The 27,656-nt window shown below is 43.9% G+C and overlaps 1 protein-coding gene across 30 annotated transcripts in view; it reads left to right on the forward strand.

Annotated features, from left to right (window-relative positions):
- The window catches only part of ABLIM1 (actin binding LIM protein 1), a 2,317,257-nt gene that overhangs the window by 2,025,511 nt on the left and 264,090 nt on the right, over positions 1 to 27,656 (forward strand). For all 30 annotated transcript variants that reach the window (XM_044055908.1, XM_044055914.1, XM_044055911.1 and 27 more), the window contains one exon: positions 20,102 to 20,149. In XM_044055908.1, the coding sequence (XP_043911843.1) occupies positions 20,102 to 20,149 (48 nt within the window). The remainder of the gene's footprint in view (positions 1 to 20,101; positions 20,150 to 27,656) is intronic.

Genomic DNA, 27,656 nt, shown 5'->3' on the forward strand with positions numbered 1-27,656 from the left:
AAGAAACTTAAAGCACTAAATCTTCTCTTATACTCTTCTGAATCCTCCTAGAACAGTCAAAAGTAGAAATCACAAATATCCTGACATGTCCAAAGGTCAGTTTCATGTGTACTCAATCCAGTTGGTAAATATGGGAATCTTAAGGCAGTGTTACAACTGCCTTATGTACACAGACAACCCTCTTCTCCTCCAAATAAGCTCAAATATATGTGAGAGATGCAACTATATTGCCAAACTGGAGGCAGAGCTCTCTCGACCCATGACTAGCACAGTCAGTCAGGAGAAGAAGGTAACTGCACAGATCACAAATCCAGTCTCACATAGACCTATAGAAAAAACAAACCAAACACATAAACACACAAAAACATACTCAGAGGCTCTAAATAAAAACCTGCCTAAGCAACAGAGACCTCCAAAGCAGACCACCAAGCAACTGCCACCCCACAACAATACCCACGTATCACATAGTCCACAAAGTCAGTGTGCCACACAGTCCCAGCCCATAAGGCTAAACAACACACCAAATACACTTGTAATAGGTGACTCTATAGTCAGACACACTGACGTCCCACTCACCAGGCTGAACAAGGAGAAAGTCACTGTAAGCTGTCTGTCAGGTGCCAGGATCCACCACAAAACACACGCACTCAGGTCACTCCAAAGCAAGTACAAATATGACTCCATCATTGTCCATGCTGGTGTGAATGACCTGAGACGTACCTCCCTAGACTACATGAAAAGAGACATAGAGGAGATCTCTGATCATGTAGCCCAGGCTGGTATGGCCCTGACCTTGAGCAGCATCTTACCCTCACCAAGAATGATGCCACAGTATAAAGAAAAAATGTCAAGTTTTAACAATTGGTTAAAATATTGGTGTCACTCAAAGGGGATCCAGTGTCTGTCGGCCTGGGATGACATGCTCGACAAGCCACGCTGCTTCGCTAGGGACAGCTTGCACCTGTCACCCCTGGGCTTTCGAATACTGGCTAAGGCTCATGCCACCCCCATAGTGCCTTTTTTAGGCAAGGCTCAAAAGACAAACCCACCTCCATAGACAATACAGAGAAAAAGAAATTAAGGGTAATGCTGCTCAACGCCAGAAGTCTAAACCTCAAAATGCACACACTTGAGACTCTCCTCAGTATGGAGAACATCGATGTCTATGCAGTAACGGAGACCTGGTTCAAGGCCCCCAAAAGCACCCCAGCACTACTAGGTTATACTTCATACCATGCTTTCCGGCCACAAAACTCGGACCGAACCACAAAAGCAGGGGGAGTATCCATATACATCAAAAATATCCACACCTCCAGGTTAGTAGCACTGCACGAAGCAACGGAAACCATCCATGTGCAACTAACAGTGGGCAAAACTGCTTTTCAGTTTATAGCCTGCTACAGACCACCCTCCCAAACTCAGGAACCCCACTCGGCCTTCCTGAAAACACTGGAGAACATGAAAGTCTCTCTAAACACCATCATATTGGGTGACTTCAACTACCCAAACATTGATTGGGTAAACTACTCAAGCCCACACACCCTTTCCCAAAGGTTCCTAGAATTTATAAACTCAAATGCTGTGGAATAACTGGTCAACACCCCCACAAGAGGGGAAAACATATTGGATCTGGTCATCACAAACATAGGGACTCTATGTTCCACACCAGAGGTATACCCCTCACTGGTAAGGTCAGACCATAAATTAATCTCACTGGACATCCATATCCCAACCCCACCCCCAGCCAAGGTAACCATGGTGAATAAGTTCTCAAAAGCAAACTTCACACTTCTCAAAACTGAGATGGTAACCTTCAAAGCCCCTGGACCAGTGGAAAACACGGCTCAAACTGCAGAATCCTTCGCAAACACATTCTATGGACACCTACAGGAATGCATGGATCGTGCCAACCCAAATAAAACCAAGACTCACTCCTCCAAAGGCAGGAGACCTGTCTGGTGGACCCCGGCCATAAATAAGCTGTACAACAAAAGGAGGAAGTACTACATGATAGAACAAGATCCCAAAAAGGGAAGGCATCTCTGATCAGTACTATCAAGAAGTTACGATCCCTCATAAAATCATCTAAGGCCAGCTTAAAAAGAAAAATTGCATAAGATACTAAGGACAACCACAAGGCATTCTTTAGTTATGTCAGGAACCTGGGCGGCAACTCCCAGATATACTCAGAGTTAGTGCAGAACGACAAAAAATACACTGAACCAACAGACATTGCCAACATCCTGGTAGACAGATTCAGTGCAAATTCCCTCCCCTCCATCCCCCTGAAAAGAGCAAATTTCCATCCCAACAGAGTGTAATCTCCCAGACATCACAGCTGATCAGGTGAGAGTTGCCCTCTCTAAAGCAAAAAACACAGTATCAATGGGACCAGACGGTATCCCGGGATGCGTCTTACATGAGCTACAAGATGAGCTAAACCCTCACCTTAAGTCCCTGTTCAACCTCAGCCTTACCACAGGATATGTACCCAAGGAATGGCATACAGCAACGGTGGTCCCACTCCATAAGGGAGGTGCCACAACGGACCCCGGAAACTATTGCCCTATAAGCCTGCCTAGCCTGGTCTGCAAAGCTATGGAGCATGTCATCATGGAACTCATAAACAATGATATCGGTAACCTTCAGACACTGGATCCTACCCAGTTCGGCTTTGTTAAAGGCAGGTCTTGCCTCTTGAACCTAGTCGACTTCTTTGAAACAGTTACCAGGGCCATAGACGAAGGGAAAGTGGTCCACACAGCCTACCTGGACCTCGCAAAAGCCTTCGACACAATACCCCACTCAGGTATCATAAATAAGCTCACTAGCTTAAAGGTCAACCCCTATGTCACAAGATGGGTTGCAAATTAGCTCAGGGATAGAACCCACATGGTCAGAATTGCAGGTGCCTTGTCAGACTCTAAACCAGTTACAAGTGGAGTTCCACAAGGCTCAGTCCTGGGACCTCTCTTGTTCGGTATTTACTTCTCTGAGGTACAGGCAAACACGGGAGGACTATGGCTGACAAAGTTTGCAGATGACTGCAAACTAGGAGCCATAATAGACTCCCCAGCTGACACAAGGGGCTCACAGAGACAGATAACTGGTGCCAGAGTCATGGCCTAAACTAAATGCAAAAAAATGCATAGTCATCCCCTTTGGGAAAAACAAAGTGCCCACAGACTACCACATAGGAGGTAACACACTAAGTATGGAGGAAGTAATTAGGGATTTGGGGACCCAAGTAGATAGTAATCTCTCCTTTGACAATCATGTTGCCAAAGTGGTTAGAAAGACCTTCTATATAGCCCACGTCATCACGAAAGGTTTCACATCCAGATCAAGAGAGGTCTTTGTGCCACTCTATTCATCACTCATCAGGCCCATAATTGAATACAGTGCCCCATTTGGGATGTACCTTACCCGACACCTGCAGCAACTGGAAAGACCCCAAAAGTACCTCACCAAGAGGATAAAGGGACTCAAACAGATGTCCTATGCAATTAGGCTAAAAAAACTCCGGCTGTACTCAGTTGCTTACCGCCTACTCAGAGGCGATCTGTGCCTGACATTTAAAGCCATGTCCAACCCAGAATTAATGGACATGCTCCATCTCAAGAAATCCAAATCCCTTAGAGCTACACGTTCTAGAGACTTAAATCTGAGCACAGAAATAAATAGGACATGCTGGAGGGACAGATTCATATCCCAGAGACTCCCATCACTCTGGAACAAAATCCCAGTCCAGGTTAGGCAGAGACCCTCACTGACCCTGTTCAAGAGAAATTTTGACGTGTGGATGGGAGATCGTAAGTATACCCCCGGGATCACTTCTGGGTCCCTGCTAGACAGAGGCACAATAAACTAACCATAAAGGGACTATATTCTGTGACCTACTTTTCATAGGCACAGTCTATAAATCTAAAAGGGTGGCAAAAGCCAAATACACTCTGGCTAGGCTTGTAAATGCCCTAGGGCAGATAGCCTAGTATCAACCTATGAACCTATATTTTATGTAATAGTTGCATAAAACAGTTATTCTGTAACTGAAACAGCTAAATGTTATAAGAAACAAAATCATCATCATCCCCTTTTTTCCCATTTACATGGGGTTGGAGTATCGTATTAACTGTCGCCAACTCTCTCGGTTCAGTGCCACTCTCCTGCCTTCTTCAACACTCATGCCTGACTGTCGCAGATCTTCTTTTACACAATCCATCCACCTCTTTGCCGGACATCCTCGCTTCCTCTTACCTTCTTCCTGTCTGTCCCAAATCTCCCTCACCAGATTGTCTTCTGCTTTTCTGCACATGTGCCCATACCATCGTAATCTGTTTTCTTTGTTCTTTTCTGCAATTGGAGCTACTTTGGCTTCTGCTCTTATGTCCTCATTTCTTCGCCTGTCCCACAGTGTGCTTCCTACCACCTTTCTCAGGCACTTCATTTCCATCACCTCTAGCTTCTTCAACCGTTCTGCCTTTACTGCCCAAGTTTCTGTACCATACAGTAGTACTGGTGGCACCACTGTCTTGTACACCTTACTTTTCAGCTTCTTTGACATTCTTCTGTCATATACTACACCTGATACTCTATGCCAGTTGGCTGCAAGCCCCTCTGATTCTAGCTTTGACCTCTTCATTCAAACTCCCCTTCTCCTCAACCACCCCTCCCAGATACTTGAAGCTGTTTACCTGTTCCACTATCTTCCCATCTATCTCTATTCTCAGCTTCTTCTGCTTTCCCCAATCTGCTGCCATTACCACTGTCTTATCTGTGCTTAGTTTCATCCCATGTGCCTTCAGATTTGCATTCCATTCTCCTATCCTTTGCTGAAGTTCTAGATCAGAGTCTGCCTGTACTGCCACATCGTCTGCATGCAGCAGCTTTGTTGCTCTGACCCCTGTTTGCTGATGTATTCCATTACCAGTATGAACAGCAGTGGGCTCAGAGCTGAACCCTGGTGTACACCCACTCCCACTGGGAACCCCTCAGTGAGGCCAAACACTGTTCGTACTTGAGTCACTGGGTCCTTGTACATAGCCTGTACTAATTCTACCAATGTTTCTGGGACTTCAAACTACCGCAGTACTGCCCAGATCAGCTTTCTTGGGACCTTGCCATATGCCTTCTCCAAGTCTAGGAAAGCCCAGTTTGACTCTCTCCTCTTCTCTAGTTTCTTCTCAAGTATCTGTCTCAATGCAAACATTGGGTCAATAGTGCTGCATCCTGATCTGAATCCGAACTGTTCATCTCCCATCTTGCATTCTACTATTCTGCGTATCCGTTTATCAATCACCCTCTCCAGAACTGTCATGCATTGTGGTAGGAGTTTGATGCCTCTGTACTGTCCACAGTTGTGGATGTCCCCTTTGTTCTTGTACACTGGCACGAGTATGCTTATTCTCCAGTCATCTGGGTTATGCCTTTCTCTCCACACTGCAATTAGTACCCTCAGGAGCCATTTCTCCCCTAGCTCACCCAACATCTGTATCATATCTGCTGTGACCTCATCTGAGCCTGCTGCTTTCCCTGACTTCGTTTTCCTTAGTGCTGCTCTTACTTCTTCTAAGCTGGGCTTCTCTTCTACTCTCATTGTAGGCTGTTTCTGGGGCAGTACCGCTTCTGTGGGGTTTTCTTCATTCAGAAGCTGCTGGAAATACTCCTTCCATCTGCCTTTGATGTCCTGTGGGCTGGTAAGCAGGTTGTTGCTGGAATCCCTTATGAAGGGTGTCTGACTATCTTCTTTATCTTTCTGTCTTTGCCTTGCAACCTGGTATAGTTTCTTTGTGCCCCTTACTGAGTCACTTTCCAGAAGCTGATAGAGTGCCTCTGATGCCCTATTCTTTGCTATTGCAACTTCTTTCTTAGTTTCTTTGTTAGCCAACCAGTAGTCCTTCCTAGCTTGGTCAGTCTTTTCAATCTCCCACTTCTTCCTGCACTCCTTCTTTCTTTTGATTACTTCCTGCACTTCTGCATTCCACCACCAGCTTTCCTTATGTACCTTATTTCCATACCTGGCTTGGCCACATATCTTTTCTGTAGTCCTAACACATGCTGTTTTAGGCTGCCACTCTTCTTTAACTCCACCTATTTCCTCCTCTTCTTGGGGTGCTAGAGCCCTGAGTAATTCCTTGAACTGCTGTACTTTCTCTCCAGTCAACTTCCAGGTCTTCAGCCTGGTCTCTGTTGACCTTAGAGCCTTCTCTGACCACTGCTTGCAGCTGATTGTGGCAACTACTGGTTTATGCTGTGAACCAACTGTTTCACTGGGGATGACTTTGCAATCATAGATTCTACCCCAGTGCCTTTTCCTTACTAGGAGGAAGTCTACCTGAGTTACATGTTGGCTACTCTTGTATGTGATCTTGTGACTGTCGCTCTTTCTGAACCATGTGTTGGCTACTGTCAAGCCGTTTGCCAGACAGAAGTCTAGAATGGCTTCTCCTTCTTTATTCCTGTTGCCCCACCTATGTGGACCCAGGCAGTCCTCATATCCTATTCTGTCTGTCCCGATATGTGCATTTAAGTCACCCATTATCAACACCAATTCATGTTGTCCTGCTTTATCTAGTAAGTCCTGCAACTGCTGTCTGAATGCACTCTTTTCCTCACTATCACAACCCTGCTGTGGGGCATAAGGTGAGATTATGAGTACTGCCCTATCATTACACTAGATTCTGACTGCCATGAGTCAGTCATTCATTCTGATGATATCCCTCACTGACCTCTGTCTCACCACAATTCCTACACCATTTCTAGCCTGTCCACCACCTGAGTAGTAGAGTCTGGATCCCAAGCCAAGTGGCTTTGTTGCCCTGCCCTTCCATCTCGTCTCTTGGATACATAGGATGTCCAGCCTCCTCCGTATCATCATGTCATCCACATCTAAGCTGCATCCTGTCAGTGAACCTACATTAAGCGTAGCAATTCTCAGTTCATGTTTGGCAGGTTGGTTGGTTTTATGTCCAGCTTTCACTCAACAGAGCTATCCCAGGTAACCCAGGCTGGGCAACTAGACACCGGCCAGCCAGTAGCCTATTGACCCAGGGCTGCTGGGCTTTTTTTTATGGCGGGCACACACTGGCCAATAGGGGCACATATACCCCTCCCACCATTAGCATGGGTCCCTGGCATGGGTCAGAGAGTAGGCCAGGTCCTCAACCCACTTATCACCGGTAACTACCCATGCCCATTTTTTTTTGGCGACAGTCAACATGACCGAATCACCTAGAGCCATATTTTACACCGTCGAGTGGCTAGCCCTGCCACGGCGCGCAGTTTGTGATCCGTGTTCTCCTATCTTGAGGATACTGCGCACCACAATAGATGCTCAAAGCAGTTGGTCTTTTTACAACTCTTTCCCCCATTGGGCATCATGTAGAGTCTGTGCTGCTGCCCACAGCTCCATTCATTGGTGAGTTTGAGATGGAAACAGTCAGCATGTTTTTCGGACATGGGAGAAACCCCACGGAGACACAGAGAGAACATGCAAACTCCAAACAGGCATTAGTCGGAGGTCAGGATCGAACCTTGTACCTTGTGCATTGGAGGCGAAGACCTTAACCACTAAGCCATCTGGTCTCTCTCGAAGAAACAGAATAAGCAACTAAAATGTTACAAGAATAAGCTTTTATTTAGGCAACAAAGTGAAGTGCTGTCCTTTCTATTGGCCATGGGTATATTTTTCCCTGCAACATCTGACGTTTGTACCAAAAATGTCCCACTTTGTGTATTTGAAAAGGTGGCAACCCTACCTGTGACTGCTTTTTGCAGGCTAATGGGGATACAAACCTCTCCCTACTTAGATGATCTCCTGCTTCAGTCATCCTCTCCAGATTCTACTGCAGCTTCTTCACTTTGCCGTTTCCCTCCTGCAAAGCCTTGGGTTCACTATAAATTTCCAAAAGTCCTTTCTGACTGCTTCCCAGGATCATGTATTTCTGGGGTACAGCGTCCCATGCTGGCACCCCTGCCTCCTCACAAGGCCTCGAATCTTATTTCCTTCTTTTAATCCCTTCGTCCTCTGGCCTTAATCACAGCAAGAGTTTCTGAGAGCTCTAGGTTTTATGGCCTCCACCATTGCTGCAAAACTCCACAGGAGAAAACTTCAGTGGTTTCTAAATTCAGTTTGGCTTCAGCATTCTAACCCCCTGGTCTTCTTATGTCCTGTTCTTCCATGCCTCAGGCTGGAATTTCAGTGGTGGATTCAGCAGCTGACTCTCAAACCAGGGCTGCCTTTTCATCCCACTCTTCCTTCTCAGGAGTTGTTTACAGACACTTCAGATGTGGGATGGGGAGCAGCATTCAGCTCTCCAAAGTGCAGGTGTCTGGTTGCCTCATTAACAAACCATATCAATGTCAGAGCTCTTCTACTGGCTCTTCAAGCTTTTCACCCTCTATTCTCCCCAAGGCCTCTCAAAGTATTCACTGACAATACCATAGTGATATGGTATGTGAACAAGAAAGGGGGGACGAGATATTACCTCCTTTGCAGGTTGGCTGTTCTAGTGGAAACCAGCTATCCTGTATCTTGACTGTTCAGGCTGTTTATATTCCCTCAGGTCAGAACATTGTGGCAGACACTCTGAGCAGGTCCTTAACACAGTCCCATGAGGGGATGCTACACAGGGATGTGTTTCTGGATGTTGTCCACCAGTGGGGTACTCTTCAATTAGATCTTTTTGCCTCCCCTCTGAATAGGCATCTTCCTCTTTTTTCTGCCAGAGTCCCAGGTCATCTGCTCTGGAAGGTGAAGTCCCTCTCTTTTTCCTGGAAGGGGATGTTTCTTTATGCTTTCCCTCCCCTTCCCCTCATCTCAAAGGACCTGTTCAAAATCCAGCAGGATGCTCCCATAATCTTGCTTGTGACTCCCTTTTGGCCCAGACAACATTGGTTCCCTCTTCTTCTGCATTTAGCCAAGGACAATCATCACAAGTTACCTCACAGGGTGGACCTACTCACACAAGACAAGAGATCTCTCATCCATCCTCACCTGTCGACTGTTCAACTGACACTGTGGGTGATAGGATTTTGATTCCCTATACACACCTTTTTAAGCCTACAGCTAGGAAATCCTACTTATCCAACTAGAAGTAGTTTAATGTTTGGTGTCTTTCTTGTAACCTGGATCCATTTTCTGTGGAAATTCCTTTAATTCTATCTTATCTATGTAAACTGCTCAATGCTGGGTTGGCTTATTCTTCTGTTAAGGCCCACTTATCAGCTGTCTCTGCTTGTCTGCTTTTATCACCTCCTTTAGCTTTTAGATTTGAGGCTAAACAATTCCTTAAAGGCTTCCTTCGTATTAGGCCTCCAAGGAAGCCTGTCCCTCCTCCCTGAGATCTTAATTATGTTTTGCAAAAATTGACCCACGCTTCTTTTGAGCTTGTAACTTCAGCTTCCTTACAGCAATGTTCTCAGAAGACTGTACTTTTGCCTACCCTTACTGATGCCAGTTGGCTGCCTGAGCTGCAAGCCTTATGGATGTTCCTCCTATTTTTAGTTTGCTATAAGGACAGGGTGTCCCTTCATACTAATCCTTCTTTTGTGCCCAAGGTGATGAATGAGTTGTCCCTAAATCACTCTGTTTATTTGCCTATTTTTTTTCCTTCTACACAGTCTGCGAATGAGGAGGTGCTGCATACATTGGATGTGCATAGAAAACTCAGATTTTATTTGGATAAGACGAAGACTATTAGGAAGTCTGAACAGCTCTTTGTTTCCTTTTATAGGTAGGTACTAGGCTATTGGCCCTAGGGCCTGTATAAGCCTAGTCAAAAAGGTACCCTGACTTTCGCCACCAAAGAAAGTTATTTCCCTGTGCCCCTGTCAAGCAGAGCCACAGAAGTGATCCCCGGGGTGAATTTCCTATCTCCCTTTCAATCATCAAGATTTTTCTTGAAGAGTGCTAATAAGGAGCTTTGTTTGATATAGCTAGGTAGTTTGTTCCAGAGTATGGGAAGTCTCTGGGACAGGAATCTATCCCTCCAGCATGTTCTGTTTATTGTGGTGACAAGGTTTAGGTCCCTAGAGCATGTAGCTCAGAAGGATTGGGATTTCTTTACGTGGAGCATGTCCAACAACTCTGGGTTTGACATAACTTTGTATGTTAGGCAGATATCGCCTCTGAGTAGGCGATATGCGATATGCGATAAATTAAAGCTGGAGTTTTTATGAGATGGTCTGCATAGGGCATCTGTTTGAGGCCAGTAATCCTCTTTGTGAGGTATTTGTGCGGCCTTTCCAGTTGTTGTAGATGTCTTGTGAGGTACATACCAAAAGGGACACTGTATTCTATAATGGGTCTAATGAGTGACAGGTAGAGAGGAACAATGACCTCTTTTTTCCTGGATGAGAAACCTTTTGTGATGAGGTGTGCCATGTAGAAGGATTTCCTGACTACTGTGGCGATGTGATTATCAAAGGAGAGACTACTGTCCACCTGTGTCCCAAGGTCTCTTATCATACTTTCGGTGTTAAGTAGACTACCGACTATGTGGTAGTTCATGGGTACAGAGTTTTTACAAAAAGGGATGACAGTGCACTTTTTGGCATTGAACTTGAGGCCATGGCTTTGACACCAGGCATCTGTCTCAGTGAGGCCCTTTTGTAGGATATCCACATCGTTAGGAGTTTTGATTATGGCTCCTAGTTTGCAGTCATCTGTGAACTTCGTTAGCCAAAGACCTTCTGTGTTAGCCTGTACTTCAGAGAATAGATACCAAACAGGAGAGGACCCAGGACTGAACCCTGTGATACTTAGTTTCATAGTTTAGTACTAGGCTATCTGCCCTGGGGCATTTGCAAGCCTAGCCCTAGAGATGTGGCTTTTGCCACCCCATGTAGTGGTACTAAGGTGTATAGAAGAAATTTAGAATACTGTGCCTTTGTCTAGTAGTGACACGTTGAAGACCCCCTTACTTATTAAAATTAGTTTACTGTGCCTCTGTTAAGTAGCGACACAGGGGTGACCCCTGGGGTAAACCTACGATCTCCCATCCACTCGTCAAGATTTCTCTTGAAGGGTGTCAGTGAGGGGCTCTGCCTAACATGGACTGGGATTTTGTTCCAGAGTATGGGAAGCCTCTGAGTTATGAATCTGTCCCTCCAGCATGTTCTATTCATGTTTGTACTAAGGTTTAAATCTTTGGCTCTCGTGGTTCTTATAGATTTTGATTTTTTGAGGTGGAGCATGTCCATCAATTCCTGGTTGGACATGGCCTTGTACGTCAGGCACAGATCACCTCTGAGCAGGCGGTATGCTGCTGAATAGAGCTGGAGTTTCTTTAGCCTGGCAGCATATGACATATGTTGGAGACCCTTGATCCTCTTGGTGAGGTACTTCTGGGGTCTTTCCAGCTGTTGTAAGTGCCGGGTGAGGTACATACCAAATGGGGCATTGTACTCAATCATGGGCCTGATAAGGGAGGAGTACAGGGGCACGATGACCTCCTTTGATCTGGATGTGAACCCCTTCATGATAAGGTGGGCAAGGTAGAAAGTCTTTCTAACCACTTTGGCAACGTGGGTGTCAAATGAGAGGTCACTATCAACTTGGGTCCCCAGGTCTCTGATTACTTTTTCGGTACTCAGTGGGTTACTGTCTATTTGATAATTTGTGGGTACTTTGTTTTTCCCAAAGGGGATGGCTATACATTTCTTGGCATTCAGTTTAAGGCCATGATTTCGGCACCAGTTGTCCGTTTCGGTGAGGCCTTTCTGTAGGATGTGTGTGTCAGCTGGTGTATCGACTATGGCTCCTAGTTTGCAGTCATCTGCGAACTTTGTCAGCCACAACCCTCCCATGTTTGCTTTCACATCTGAGAAGTAAATGCCGAACAAGAGGGGTCCCAGGACAGAGCCCTGTGGGACACCACTTGTGACTGGCTTTGAGTCTGACATGGCTCCCGCAATCTTGACTTTATGGGTTCTGTTCTTTAGCCAGTTTGCAACCCATCTTGTGACATATGGATTTACATTTAAGCTGTTTAGCTTATCTATGATCCCTGAGTGGGGTATTGTGTCGAAGGCTTTAGCCAAGTCCAGGTAGGCTGTATGGACTGCCTTGCCCTCATCAGTGGCTCTAGTGACTGTTTTGAAAAAGTCAACCAGGTTCAAAAGGCAGGATCTGCCCTTTACAAAGCCGAACTGGGTGGGATCAAGTGTCTGTAGGTCCCCAATGTCGTTGTTTATGAGTTCCATAATAATTCTTTCCATAGCTTTGCAAACCAGGCTGGTCAAGCTTATGGGGCGGTAGTTCCCAGGGTCTGTAGTGGAGTCTCCCTTGTGGAGTGGGACCACTGTTGCTGTATGCCAGTGCCCAGGTACATATCCTGTAGTAAGGCTAAGGTTAAATAACATTTTCATATGCAGGTTTAGCTCCTCTTGGAGTTCACGTATCACGCAGCCGGGGATACCATCAGGTCCCATAGATGCTGTGTTTTTTGCTTTGCTGAGGGCGGTTCTCACCTGGACATCAGAGATGACAGGGAGGTTACATTCAGCTGGGATGAGTATTTCTTCTTTTGGAGGTGAGGGAGGGGAGAAATTTGCACTGAACCTGTCTGCCAGAATGTTGGCAATATCTGTGGGTTCGCTAAATTTGTTGTCGTTGTGTACTAACTCTGAACATATCTGAGTGTTTCCACCCAGGTTTCTAACATAACTGAAGAATGCCTTGTGGTTATCTTTAGTGTCCTTGGCGATTTTTCTCTCAAAGTTGGCCTTGGATATTTTTATGAGAGAACGTAGCTTTCTACTAGTGCTGATCAGAGATGCCTTCCCTTTATGGGATTTTGCTCTGTCTTGCAGTAGCTTCCTTCTTTTGTTATACAATTTGTTTATGGCTGGGGTCCACCAGACAGGACGCTTTCCTTTGGTGGAGAGGGTCTTGGTTTTATTTGGGATTGCACGATCCATGCATTCTTGGAGATGTCCATAGAAAGCATTTGTGTAGGATTCAGCATTGTGGGATGTGGTTTCCATTGGCCCTGTGGGCTTAAATGATACCATCTCAGTCTTGAGAAGTGTAAAGTCGGCTTTTGAGAAGTTTCTCACTTGTCACTGGACTGAAAACGGATTTGGAGTCTGCTACTTTCACAGTGTGGGTTCTGTCAGTGAGCCAGTTGGCAACCCATCTTGTGACATAGGGACATACCTAGTTTAGTCAGTCTATCTATAATTCCAGAGTGGGGGATGGTGTTGAAAGCCTTGGCGAGATCTAGATAGGCTGTGTGAACCACCTTACCCTCATCTACGGCTTTGGTGACCACTTCAAAGAAGTCTATCAGGTATAGGAGACATGATCTGTTTTTACAAACCCGAACTGGGTGGGGTCCAGAGTTTGGAGATTACCAATGTCATTGTTTATAAGTTCCATGATGATACATTCCATACCCTTGCAGACCAGGCTTGTCAGGCTAATGGGGTGGTAGTTCCCGAGGTCAGTGGTGACTCCCCCTTTATGGAGTGGGATAACTGTCGCTGTGCGCCATTCAGTGGGCACAAAGCCTGAGGTAAGGCTACGATTGAACATGGTACATAGGTAGAGTGCCAGTTTGTTCTGTAGTTCATGTAGAACACAGCCTGAGATGTTGTCAAGTCACATGGATGCTGTGTTCTTGGCTTTGGAGAGTGTGGTTATTACCTGTGCAGTTGTGATTACAGGAACTTTGCATTCTTCCTGTATAGAGATGGGCCCTTTAGGGGGTGAGAGGGGAGTAAAGTTAGCACTGAACCTATCTGCCAGGATGTTGGCAATATCAGTTGGTTCTGTATATTTAGTGCCATTATGCTGTAACTCAGAGCAGATCTGAGTGTTGCCATTGAGATTCTTGACATAGCTATAGAATGCTGTGTGGTTGTCTTTAGAATCAGTGGCGATTTTGTTTTCATAACTAGCTTTGGAGGATTTTATGGGGGATCTCAGCTTCTTACTGAAGCTGACCAGGGAGTTCCTCCAATCATGGGATTTTACTCTTTTTTGCAACAGTTTATTTCGTCTGTTGCAGAGTTTATTTATGGCAGGGGACCACCAGATTCGCTTCCTTTTTTTGGAGGATAGCATTTTGGTTGTATTAGGGATTGCACAATCCATGCACTTGTGTAAGTGCTTATAAAGTGCATTTGTGTAGGATTCAGCAGTTGTACCTCTATTGTCCATCAGCATGGGTGTCATGAAGTTTGCCACTTCTGTCTTAAGAAGCATGAAGTTGGCTTTGGAGAAATTTTTTACAGTGGTTTCCCTAATGGGAGGTGGGGGTGGGATGTGGATGTCTAGGGTGATTAGCTTGTGGTCGGATCTGACCAATGAGGAATTGACCTCTGGTGTGGAACACCAGTTGCCCATGTTGGTAATTACCAGGTCTAGGATATTGCTGCCCCTGCTGGGGGTATAGATATGTTAATCTAAGGCATTGGAATTTATGAATTCCAGAAAACGTTGAGCAAAAGAGTTTGTAGATGATTAGTTTTCCCAGTTAATGGTGAGGTAGTTGAAATCGCCCATTATTAGGGTGTTAGGTTGTACCCTAATATTTTCCAGTGTATCAAGAAATGAGGAGTGGGAATCCTGGGGCATGGTGGGGGATCTGTAGCAAGCTACAGTTTGGATTGCAGTCTTGCCCAGAGTTAGTTGCACTTGGATAATCTCAGATGCATTATGCTGAGCAACTAGCCCTGAGGTGTGGATATCCTTAATGAATATGGACACGCCTCTGCCTTTAGTGTTTCGGTCCAGGTTAGGTGACCGAAAGGTGTGGTATGAATTATAGCCTGGTAATGCAGGGGTGCTCTCTGGAGCCTTGAACCAGGTCTGTCTGTCACTGCACAGATGTTGATGTTCTCCATTTTAAGGAGTGCCTCGAGTGAGAGCATTTTGAGGTTTAGACTTCTAGCATTGAGTAGCATTACCCTCAGATTTTGCTTGCTTGTACCTGTTACGATGGTGAGTTTGTCATTTGAACCTTCCCTAAAAAGGCACTACAGGTGTGGCAAGAGCCTTAGCCAGTATCCGGAATCCCAAGGGTGACAGGTGCAGGCCATCTCTGGCAAAGCATTGTGGTCTGTCGATCATGTCATCCCAGGCAGACAGATACTAAATCCCCTTAGAAGGACACCAGAAGCTTAGCCAATTGTTGAAGTCAGTCATTTTGTCCTTATACTGTGGTATCATTCTGGATGATGGCAGGATGCTACTCAGGGCTAGGGTCATACCTGCCTGGTCTACAAGATTGGACAGCTCTTCCATGTCTCTTTTCATGTAGTCCAGGGAGGTACATCTCAGGTCATTCACAACAACATGGACAATGACAGATTCATATTTGTACTTGTTGTGGAGTGACCTGAGTGCGTGCGTTATGTGGTGGATCCAGGTCTATACTAGAAAGTCGACAGCTTACTTACCCCAACACCTAAATGTCAACCCATCTTCATCGAACCGTGAAATATCGATCGTCCAGAAGAGCGAAAGCAGAAACGTCAAATCGTCATGGTTGGCCTTCTGCGGTATAGCTCCATAAGGTAAGTTTGCAATAGTTACGGACCTTAGGGTTAGGGTACGGGTTAAGTTAAGTGCATACATGGTGATATATGTAAGATTTAGTGTAGGGTTAAAAGTAGGGTTTAGTTTAGGGTTAGAAGTATGGTTTTGGTTAGTGTATGTATGTGGTTTATTTAGTTTGTTTGTGTAGGTAGTATGCAGCGGGCGGTGTGGTGAGACAAGTATGAGAGTTCAACTTTTTAAATTTCGCGGTTTAGAGCATTCGGTGTTTATGCGGTTCAATGTTTAGGTATTCGATGAAGTAAGCGGTCGACTTTATAATATAGACCCGTGGATTCTGGCACCCGTCAGGCAGCTGACAGTAACTTTCTCCTTGTTTAGCCTGGTGAGTGGAACATCAGTGTGCCTGACTATAGAGTCACCTATGACTATAGTATTGGGTACGTTGTTATGACTTATGGACTGTGGTTGAGTGGCACACTGAGTTTGTGGGCTATGTGGCATTTGGGTTGTGTTGGTGGGTGGAGGTTGCTTGTGTTTATGCTTTGGAGGTCCACGTTGCTGGGGCAGATTTTTATTGAGAGCCTCTGCGAATGTAGGTGTGTGTTTTGTGATTCTATGTGTGTGTTTTGGTGGCATAGGTTTTGAGGGACTATGTGATGAGTGTGGTGTGGTGCAAGTTTACCTTCTCCTCTTGACTGTCTAGTCCAGTCTTGAGTGAAGAGGGCTTTGCTTCCAGTTTGGCTATATAAGTGCATATCTCACAGGTTGTAGTGTTGGGTGGTAGGAGGAGAGGGTTGTCTGTGTACATGAGGCAATTGCTGCATTGCCCCAAGATGCCCAGATTTATCATGTAGACAGGAGAAAACACCAGGAGCTTATCCTTAGACTTGCCTGGACAGGTGCTTATTTATTAAGTACTAAAAACTGTTTTCCTCTAGACAAGTGAGGAAAGTTGAGTGCTGTACAAATGAATAGCTTATTTAGTGCTTACAGTGAGTTCTGAACAAGTGCTGAGCTCAAAGAAAAACTAAAAAAACTGGTTAATTCTAAGGGAAAATTCGGAGAGCAGACTTTATGGCGCCGGAAATAGTTTAACCCTAGCTAAGCGGTGATGCATGAAGTGTTTTTTTTGTTTTTTTTTTTTTATAGATAAGCTACCTAGAGCTTACCACTCCCACTGATAAGCTAGAAGGCTTCCCTCCAACACAGAAAGGCTTGGGGTCTCAGAAACTTACAAACAGTCCTGGATACAGCAAATCTGTATGTGGACTAGACTACTTACAGGAAATGCAGGAACCAAGCTATGCATGTTATTATTTTTTTTCTAAAGTGGAAAGGGAGAAAGGAGTAGCAGAAGATAATTGAAAGTTAAGAAACTAAGTGGGTTGGCCTTCTCAAATGTTCTCCCTGTATTAGGTAAAATGAGGTAATGACAATAGACCGGGAGGAGTGTCCCAGATCAAATTTATAGTAGGGGTGGGTAACTGCAAAGCCACCAAGTATAAGAACAGGATACTAATAGGGAGGGAGGGTGGAAAACAAAAATCAGAACAAACAAACCCAAACAGATGCTTGTATGTAGAAAATTTCACCCTAGATCCTTAGGTTTGGCTGTTTCCAAGCAAACTATTTCTTCTTGGATTTCTAAAGCCATTTCTTTTTATCATGGCTTCCATGGCAAGAGCCTTTCTTTTCTGTTAATGCTCATTCTACTAGAGCTGTGGCTTCATCTGGTGCTTTTTTCAAGGGTTTGGATTCTAACTCTATTCTTGAGGGAGCTACCTGGACTTCTATACATACATTTACCAAACATTATAAGTTGGATATGATATCCAGAGCGAGAGCTGGCTTTGCTAGGCCCATTCTCCAAGGATTCGTGGAGAGGCCTGCTGGTCCTTCCTCCTCCCTCTCTTCATACTGAGCTTTTGCAGTCTCTTTATTGTAATGAATATTGCGGCAGTGAAATGGAAGGACATAGCACAGTTGTGTAAAATCTTACCATAATGGTTAATGTCCTTCTCTTCATTGTTGCAGTATTCACTCCCCCCCTTCTCCCCCTGGCCCATTCTCTTCTGGGTGTACTGATTACCATGCTGTTCCTACTGGAGCTTTCATTTCTGAGGATGGTACAGCTGGACATCACATTTATGCCCTACACTATATGCAGGGAGCATACGTGTGATGTACGGTGTACCTTAAAGCAACCTAAATGCTTTGGTATACTGGCTGGACGTTGGCCTGCCCTTGGCAGGGGTTCCCTTTTGTAAAGAATACTGCAACAGTGAAGAGAAGGAGATATACCATTATGATAAGATCTTACACAGCTGTACTTTTTGTTAGAAAATATGAGTTAAGGTGATACTAGTTTTGCTAAAAAAAAAAAAAAAACGTTGAAGTCGTATATGTTTGTTATTTTTTAGGCATTGCCTGCTGCTCTTCAGGTCCTTGCACTGAATAATATCATAGTTTCAGTCTTGGCTATGCACAAGTTAACTTAGTACTTTGCCTAAACGCATTATTTGTCCAATTCTGTCTTCACTTGATTTGTTTACAATTCATTCTAACACAGGTAAGCCACTGTTGATCTTAGCGCTGGCATGTCCAACTGTCGTCCATTTTCCCAGTAGTAATTAGAAATCAGCTTATATTGCACAGGACAGATGTGATTGGCAGTGCTCTATGGATGTCCCTTAGTAACAAAACCAGCTGACTTTCTGGTCAGAATGCAATATGTTTTACTTGTATTTTCCTTTATGTTTGCAAAACATTTGTATGGCTTAGGTCAGCTAACCTGTGTCTGCATGTTGACGTTTGTATACATTGAACAGTCCTGTAGCACTTTTTTTTTGTGTATATTGGTCTCATACCATTCTGCAGAAAGTCTACACCCTGTGGAATTCACACAGTAAGACAGATGTTTTCTTACCTTACAGAAGGCATGCAGTAGATAGGGTACCATGCAGACGTTTAAGAATTGAGTGATTGACACATGTAAATACAGTCACAAAACTGGTATTTGTGTTATGTATGTGTTGAGATTGAATTTATAGCATTTGTATGTTGAAACTGAGTTTACAGAATGTCAGAGAATTCCCATTAGTCTAAGATGCGTCACCTTTGATTGAGTATATTTGTGCAGCCAGGTATATGGGGATGCAGAGGGTATAGATCCTCTCTAAACTTTCTTTAACAGTTCAGGTTTCAGCTATGTGCAGCTGAATTATAATTCATTGTGTATCACCACTGGTGTGAGTATGGATCACTCTTACTGAAGTTGTATTGTGAACCGCAAGTGATAAATGCTGTGCTTTCCCTCTGCTGCTAATTGTGGACTTCTGATGTAGCAGTTAGTACAGTGTCATAAGAAAAGAGAAATATACGTTATTTTAACTTTGTGAAGTAATGTCAGACCTACAAGTCTTTCTGTTGAGGTTCATTAAAGAACAGAGGTTCAGTGGCACAGAAATTTCTAGAACATAGTACCAATAGAGGTGTCATTGCTTTAAGTAGAGTGTTCATCACAATAAAATCCACTTATAACTAATGTACTTGTAGTAAGTTGCAGTTATAGCAAATGATTCAGTCTAAATTGTAAAAAAAACAAGAATCCTATATGGCTCTTAGTTGAAATGTTGGCACTCAAAATGCCAAGTGCTGACATGCCAAAAAAAAAAAAAAAACTCTAAAACACAAGAGAATAGCAAATCTCAAAGATCAATCTTCTCCTTAAAACTTTTTTTGAGGGGAAGACAATTCCCTCTGCACCATCCTTATATTTACCAACTCCAAGATTACCATACCTTGGAGAAAAGGGAATCTTTCAAGAAATGGCATCTGAGACTTAGTATCTGCAAGTCCTATCTTTCGGCCATTCCATCTCCATATTTCAGAACTTTCTGTAGCAGGTCCCAACATTTCGATCTGTTAGTATCCTTTGTTTTTAGCTTCCTTTTTATGTACATCAAAATCCAGTTCTATTGAAGCCAGAAAGCCCAAACTGGGGAATTTCTTACGTTACATTACTGAATCCAGAGATTGGAATGTACTGTCGTACAATGTGCCCCAAACTGGACAGACTTCCTGAGGTGTTACAGTGAGCTTCAGTCTAGTGTAACATCTCCTAAGATGCTGTGACCGATAAGTGACAGTATGGACATTAAAACCTCACCTGACAAAAGCTTGGGAGACTTTTCTTCCTGTTGGTATCATCTTTTTTGTATTTCAGCATTGGGATGCTTCAACATGCCTGCAATGAAACAAATCCTGATTTTGGTTTGTTTGTTCAGAATGGGCTCACCAGTTCTCATGATTATTTAGTTGATTCTCAGACAAAATTTGCTGGGTATTTCAAATATGAAAGGCTCAAGACTGATTTGCATTCACCGTCTTCAGAGAACTTTGTTAGATTTACTACAGTCCTTGTTGTGCGATGTTTGTTTGATGTGTCATCTGTTTTCATTATTTGTCATAAACCAGTTCTGTTAGACAACATAAAATATGTGTTTTATGTTTGTTTTGTTTCTATGGTATAACTACATTGTGTGTTAAAGCTTGGTATATAAGTATATATTTTAATGTTTCTTTCTACTTTTACAGATCAAAGTATTAATATATACAGGAAACCACCCATCTACAAGCAACATGGTAAAGTTGTAACTGCTTTCTTCTTTGCATTTGCATGAAGAACATATGTAGTGGGAATTATTCACAGTAACATTGTCAATGTAGCCACTTACACTGCTAGTATACCTTAGCTTGGTGCCAAGTGAAACCTTATGCCAGTTCCAAGTGACCAGATAAGGGCTGGTATGAGTTGAGATACAGTGAGACATAGAGGACCCCTGCTAGTAGTTTTTCTGTAGATCTGCCATATTTTGCAATTTGTAGAACTTATGAGATGCAATTCTTTGACAACTATTAATCTTACACTGTCTTGAATATTTGTTATTGACATGGGAAGACAGTATGCGATTTAAGTTCTGAAAGACTGCTTTGAAGTGAAACAGTCTGTTCCTAACATTGGTGCCTTTCCTGTATGTGTAAATCGACTGCTGTTCGGAGAATCATGTATATGGGTGTAAACAAGATTCACTCTCCAATGTTTAAAGCAAGATTACAAAATAGTACAATTAATTTATTGCATCTGTTGTGCAGCGTTCATTTCATTAGTTTAGCATCCATAAAGATGTAAATGTGGCTTCCAGTTTATAAAGAATTTAACATGTAGCAGTGAAGTTCTCTGCTATTAATAAAACCAACTGGTATAACATTGTTGTACTGTGGATTGCAAACCTGAATTTCATAAACAAATTTTAAATTTACAAATGGCTTTCATCTTATAAATATCTCTATGACATACTGACACTGAAATGCCATAGTTAAATATACAGGGTTTACTAGGTGTTTATTCTCATTATTGTGCTGTTGACACAGACATCCTTAATGTGACTCATTCGTAGTTCTCTTTGTGATGTTATATATGAAATACTGCCCTGTCCTTGTCCTCTCATCTGCACATTTCACCGAGGTGGGTGCCCACCTGTGTGAACATCTCTCTGCTCTCAATGCAGTTAATTTCAAATCCACTACCTGTGCTCCTGACATCTAACCATGGGTCATACTGAGTCACAAAAGCTGATAAATCTCAGCTGAAGTGTACACAGCCCTGAAATGAATGTCCTTGAGCTGCTCAATTAAAAAAGTGCAGCAGTAATGTTTGCACCTCAGAGAAATAGAGATCTCACACACAGACTGATGTAATGTGATCTTACAGACAGACAGCTGTAATGGTGATGTCACACACAGGTGTAATAATCGATCACTGATATACAGATGGCATGCCTGTCTTGCTCTCTTTCTAAGGGGTACTGACCATAGACAACCAAAGTTTGCTAAGATGTGAGTATATACAATCGCAATGTACAAATCAGTGAACAAGAAAATGACAGTATGCCTAGTCAAGCTATATAATACTCAACTGACTATAAATCGCATTGCGGAACGCCAAGTATTTCTGCACCGTTCATTACAAAAATGTACTTTCTGTCACTTTCCATGATCCTTCTCATGAATTGGGCATTTCTGTGACTGCTACTTGCCCAGAATCAGTTAAGTTGTGGTGGTTCCCTGAAAATATTTAATGATAACAAAAGGTATTCATCTAAAGCATCGTTACTATGGTATCATTCATAATGCGTGGGAGTTAGCCACAAGCAGATATCTGGTGTGACTTATGTGATCATTCACAGAGAAATTTTGGACTCCCTTTTAATGCCAAGAACATGAGTAACACACTCATTTTGAAAAGGGGTCACAGCCTACAGCCCCCCCCCCCCAGATGACTTCTACAGCACTGCAGTAACTCACTTTAGGATTTTTTTCTTTTTCTTTCTTTCTTTTTTATTCTAAAATATTTACCTTTGTTCCTGTTCATGTTGAGCTTGATTTTACAAGGTTACAATCTTGGGGATCTTTTTGATGCCATTTACGTCCATGGATAAGATCGCCAACAGTAATGCACTCTCCAGTAGCAGAGGGTATGTCCATGGATAAGATCTCCAACAGTAATGCACTCTCTAGTAGCAGAGGGTCATGTAATGCACTCTCCAGTAGCAGGGGGTACGTCCATGGATAAGATCTCCAACAGTAATGCACTCTCCAGTAGCAGAGGGTACGTCCATGGATAAGATCTCCAACAGTAATGCACTCTCCAGTAGCAGAGGGTACGTCCATGGATAAGATCTCCAACAGTAATGCACTCTCCAGTAGCAGAGGGTACGTCCATGGATAAGATCTCCAACAGTAATGCACTCTCCAGTAGCAGAGGGTCATGTAATGCACTCTCCAGTAGCAGAGGGTCATGTAATGCACTCTCCAGTAGCAGAGGGTACGTCCATGGATAAGATCTCCAACAGTAATGCACTCTCCAGTAGCAGAGGGTATGTCCATGGATAAGATCTCCAACAGTAATGCACTCTCCAGTAGCAGAGGGTACGTCCATGGATAAGATCTCCAACAGTAATGCACTCTCCAGTAGCAGAGGGTACGTCCATGGATAAGATCTCCAACAGTAATGCACTCTCTAGTAGCAGAGGGTCATGTAATGCACTCTCCAGTAGCAGAGGGTACGTCCATGGATAAGATCTCCAACAGTAATGCACTCTCCAGTAGCAGAGGGTACGTCCATGGATAAGATCTCCAACAGTAATGCACTCTCCAGTAGCAGAGGGTACGTCCATGGATAAGATCTCCAACAGTAATGCACTCTCCAGTAGCAGAGGGTACGTCCATGGATAAGATCTCCAACAGTAATGCACTCTCCAGTAGCAGAGGGTCATGTAATGCACTCTCCAGTAGCAGAGGGTCATGTAATGCACTCTCCAGTAGCAGAGGGTACGTCCATGGATAAGATCTCCAACAGTAATGCACTCACCAGTAGCAGAGGGTCATGTAATGCACTCTCCAGTAGCAGAGGGTCATGTAATGCACTCTCCAGTAGCAGAGGGTATGTCCATGGATAAGATCGCCAACAGTAATGCACTCTCCAGTAGCAGAGGGTACGTCCATGGATAAGATCGCCAACAGTAATGCACTCTCCAGTAGCAGAGGGTCATGTAATGCACTCTCTAGTAGCAGAGGGTCATGTAATGCACTCTCCAGTAGCAGAGGGTATGTCCATTGATAAGATCGCCAACAGTAATGCACTCTCCAGTAGCAGAGGGTACGTCCATGGATAAGATCGCCAACAGTAATGCACTCTCCAGTAGCAGAGGGTACATCCATGGATAAGATCTCCAACAGTAATGCACTCTCCAGTAGCAGAGGGTCATGTAATGCACTCTCCAGTAGCAGAGGGTCATGTAATGCACTCTCCAGTAGCAGAGGGTACGTCCATGGATAAGATCGCCAACAGTAATGCACTCTCTAGTAGCAGAGGGTCATGTAATGCACTCTGCAGTAGCAGAGGGTATGTCCATGGATAAGATCGCCAACAGTAATGCACTCTCCAGTAGCAGAGGGTACATCCATGGATAAGATCGCCAACAGTAATGCACTCTCCAGTAGCAGAGGGTCATGTAATGCACTCTCCGGTAGCAGAGGGTCATGTAATGCACTATCCAGTAGCAGAGGGTCATGTCTTGCATTATTCAAGTAAATTCTGAACAGCAACATAATAAACTTTCAGACCCAAAGGATCCAAGAGCAGATAAACATCCTTGGGCAGATGGAGGACATAGTGAGAGAAGTGCCGGATGAAAACCTTAAGCAAAGACTACATAAAACTCCCAGACTGCCATTAGTGTCAGAAAATACATAATTAAATGTTGCTGTAATACAGTAGGTGCTTAATCCAGGGCAGTAGTTGAATGACCTGCAGTCAGAATGTATGGCTTATGAATTGGCTATTAGAAGATGGTATTAAAGGGTAGTTTCTCACTGCCTGCCAAGATAAAATTTTTTTGTCTGGATCCCCATTACAGGGTATCTTCTAGAACCTCTAGGGCAAGATTGGATGCTGTGGAAGTAGTTAAACAGTTATTCTACCTCTAGATTCTTAAGTACTTTATGAATTATCCTATTAAAACGTGGAGTTTTTACAGGAAACAGTCCTGGGCACAATGATTATACAGAAAAAAGCCTTTGAAAAAGGAGAACGGAGAGGGGTCAAGGGGCAGGGCAAGTCGGCAGGGCAGAGGCAGGAGTAATGGTTCTTCCTCCCAAACATCCTTCTCAGTGTGGATGCCTTCTGCCCCACTCTGCTCAACAACCCCCACCTTGTTCACATACTAAGATGGAGAACATATCTTTTCAGACAAAGATGGTACGACTTGACAACACATATATGAGTAAAAGATGTAACTGTATACAAAATTAAATTCACGAGATTTCCTTCATTCATGGATATGCCATGTACTTGTGTGACCCTGGACCATATTATCATAAGGAAGAACAAGGGTGAAACCCCCTATTAGGGGGTGGGAAGTGAAGATTTGCCTTTCACTTCACTCAAGGCCCATAAATATCATTTATCTTTTTCCATCTTTTGATAAAATAGTCCTCAGTTACAAGGGGCTTGCAAGTATATCCTGCACCCTTAGCTACTACAGGTTCAGTCTTACCCTGTCCAGTAGGCTAAGCACGATGTCATGTAGGCTGTTGCTACTTCAAGAAAAGATCTCACTAATATCCTACTTTGCATAGGTTACAAGGAAGAATTTGATGACATGCAGACCCCTACCAAAGCACCGGGATACCGCTGCTTCCATCTTCATAGTAGTTTCGCTCAGGCTGCACATAAGACTAACAGGTTGATGGGCACATACCTAAGCACTGATGGGCTTGATAGGCATATACCTAAGTACTGATGGGCTGATGGGCATATACCTAAGGACTGACGGGCTGATGGGCATATACCTAAGGACTGATGGGCTTGATGGGAGTATACCTAAGGAAGTTAGGCAGCATCTTTGCCACTGAAGATCTCTCATTTCTCCTGCTTAGAGAGTTTTAAGGTAGAGGACAAATCAGGTATAAGCTTGTCCAGAAGTGTCAATGTCTATCATGCAGCATCCCAGCCCGACCACAGACACATCTGAGTTTGCTTTTGGAGCTCATAGAAGCCCCAAGCACAGGGAAGGTGAAGGAAGGGCAGAAAACCAAACATGTCAGTGAAAACATATGCTGGATGTCCTTCATGTTTCACTGTTGCAGTTATTACATTTGGGTTATCTGCTTGAAGGTTGCCCTCAGTCAGCCTGATTAACAAAGGCTTGGGTCCTGCGTTGGTTGCTGTCCCTTCTTTCATGATGTCAGGTTGTCAGGGGTATAAAACATGCAGCTGACGTCATTACATCAGTCTTTCTTGCAGTGTGGTGCCCGAAGCAGAAGCAGTTCGCAAGTGACGGTTGGCCGACTCCTGAAATTTTCATTTTCAAGTTTCAGAACCAAAGTGTTCAACTAAAGCTAAGTACCCCGTTGGGGAAACTTTTTCTTGCTCCTTACCGATGTCAGTAAAAGTTAACAATTGCATTACTTGTGGAAAGCAAATACCTCATGAAGATTTTCATTCGTACTGTATTCCTTGCCTAGACCCTGACCACAACGTACCTTGCTGTCGGTTTTGTGCTTTATTTAATCAGCACACTATCCGTCGTCGGTATATTTTTGCCTCTAAATATTTTGGTTCTCAGTTTAATTATCCAGAAATGTCATCGGTTAGCCATCCAACTACCGGGATTCTGAAAAAATGCAAAGATAAAGACAGGGACAGGCTGCCGAGGACCAAAACTGAAGATGACACTTCTCCCAAGCCAGCTTCCTCTTCCCCGGTACTCAGTGAGATGCTTTGGCAGCCCCTGATACCCGCTACTTCTGATTCACAGGACTCTACTGAGACCAATTCAGAGTCCAGTATGCTGCGAGATGCTTCAACTGTGGAACCTGCGGATGTCTCTACCTTGGATGGGTCCAGAGCCGCTGTGCAGGCACCGGCTTCTGAGGGTATATTCAGGCCTATGGACTTGCATATTAAACCAACGCCTCCTTCTTTACTTAAGCTTAAATCTCGATCCATGCCTAAAAAAATGACGCCCAGGCCACATGCTCAGGCCTCTATGCCTAAAAAACAAATGATAAGAATGGCTGAAGATCTAATAACTGTAATCAGGGGTAGCCAACCCCCCCTTCTAAGAGGCCTAGGACTGAAGTTGATTATGAATCTTCTGATCAGGATTCTGTTGTTTCTGATTCTTCTGATGATCTGGATTTGCCCTTGTCTACTTATGAAGATTCTGATGCAGAGGACTTCATTCCCTCTGCTTCCCCTCCTGAGGATTTTTCTTTTGGTGAAGCCTTACATACTCTTAAGGGAGCATTTCCACTGGGAAAGCCAGGATTTTTCTGATTCAAAAAAGAGGCTTAGGGGTTTCCTTCTCCTACCTCCGCATAGGCCTTTAGCTATTCCTCCTGTACTAGACATTGTTGATGATTCTTTTTTGGAATCTAGTTTGGCCCCTGATACCCTGCCTTCTGCTCCCAGAAAACCTGACAGATACTACAGGTCCCTGAGTCCCACAGGTTCCTTTTTAAAAATCCTATTGCAGATGCAGAGACTATGTCACAGGGGCCCAAAGGCATTAAGGCTTCTACTGCTAAAAACCCTACCCCTTCTGATAGAGACTCCAGGGCACTGGATAGAATGGGGTAAGAAGGTTTACACTTCTGCAGCCTTGGCCATTAGGGCTTTAAACTGTCAGTTTCATATGTTAAAGTATCAGCAACATGTTATTGGACTGCTTAAACAGAAAATGATGTTGATTCCTGACTGTGTGGAAAATAAAGAATTACAGGATTTAATGCATTCTGCTGAACAAGTTGGAAAACATACTTTGCAATGTGGTTTTGATTCATTAGAGGCATCTTGCAGGGCTGTTGTTACTGGGTCTTGCTCAGAAGGCAGGCTTGGCTTAAGGAGCAATCTTTGCCTGATCATGTTAAAGCTAAATTGTTGGATGCTCCTTTAAATCAGGACCGCCTGTTTGGCAACAAGGCTGAGGAAGTTCTTAAAAAGATGGAAGATAAAGCTAAAGCTATGCAAACTTTTAAAGATTTTTTACAAGTTCAGCCTCCTAGATTTAGTAGGCACTGGCCCTCTAAGAACTGGTCCTTTCCAGCCCCTTCCAGGTCTTCTCAAGCCAAACCCAGACACAGCAAAAACCCCAGGTTTCAGTCCCAGGGGACACACAGAACTAAGCAGTGGGTGGCCTCCACTTCCAAATCTGGGAATAATAAGAATCCCCCCTATGGTAAGCTGTCTCAATGACTTCCTTTTAAAATTTCCAAGCACTTATCAACTGACTTCCCCTTTGGGGGGGGGGGGAGATTGCTCTTCATGCAAAGAATTGGGAACTCATTACCCAGGACAAATGGGTTTTAAATATAGTGTCCCAGGGATACAGATTTCACTTCCACACGTTGCCAACACCAAGCAGGTGGATGGACCTACCCCCAAATCAGTGGGCAGAGGCCCAAAAACAAGTACTTTCTCTCATAAGCATGGGGGCTATTCAGCTGGTACCAGAAGAGGAAAAGGGACAAGGTTTATACTCAAGACTTTTCCTGGTACCCAGAAAAGACAATTCACGGCATCCTA

This window comes from Protopterus annectens, chromosome 14.part0, assembly GCF_019279795.1.
Source record: "Protopterus annectens isolate FY-2018-M chromosome 14.part0, PAN1.0, whole genome shotgun sequence".
Lineage (NCBI taxonomy): Eukaryota > Metazoa > Chordata > Ceratodontiformes > Protopteridae > Protopterus > Protopterus annectens.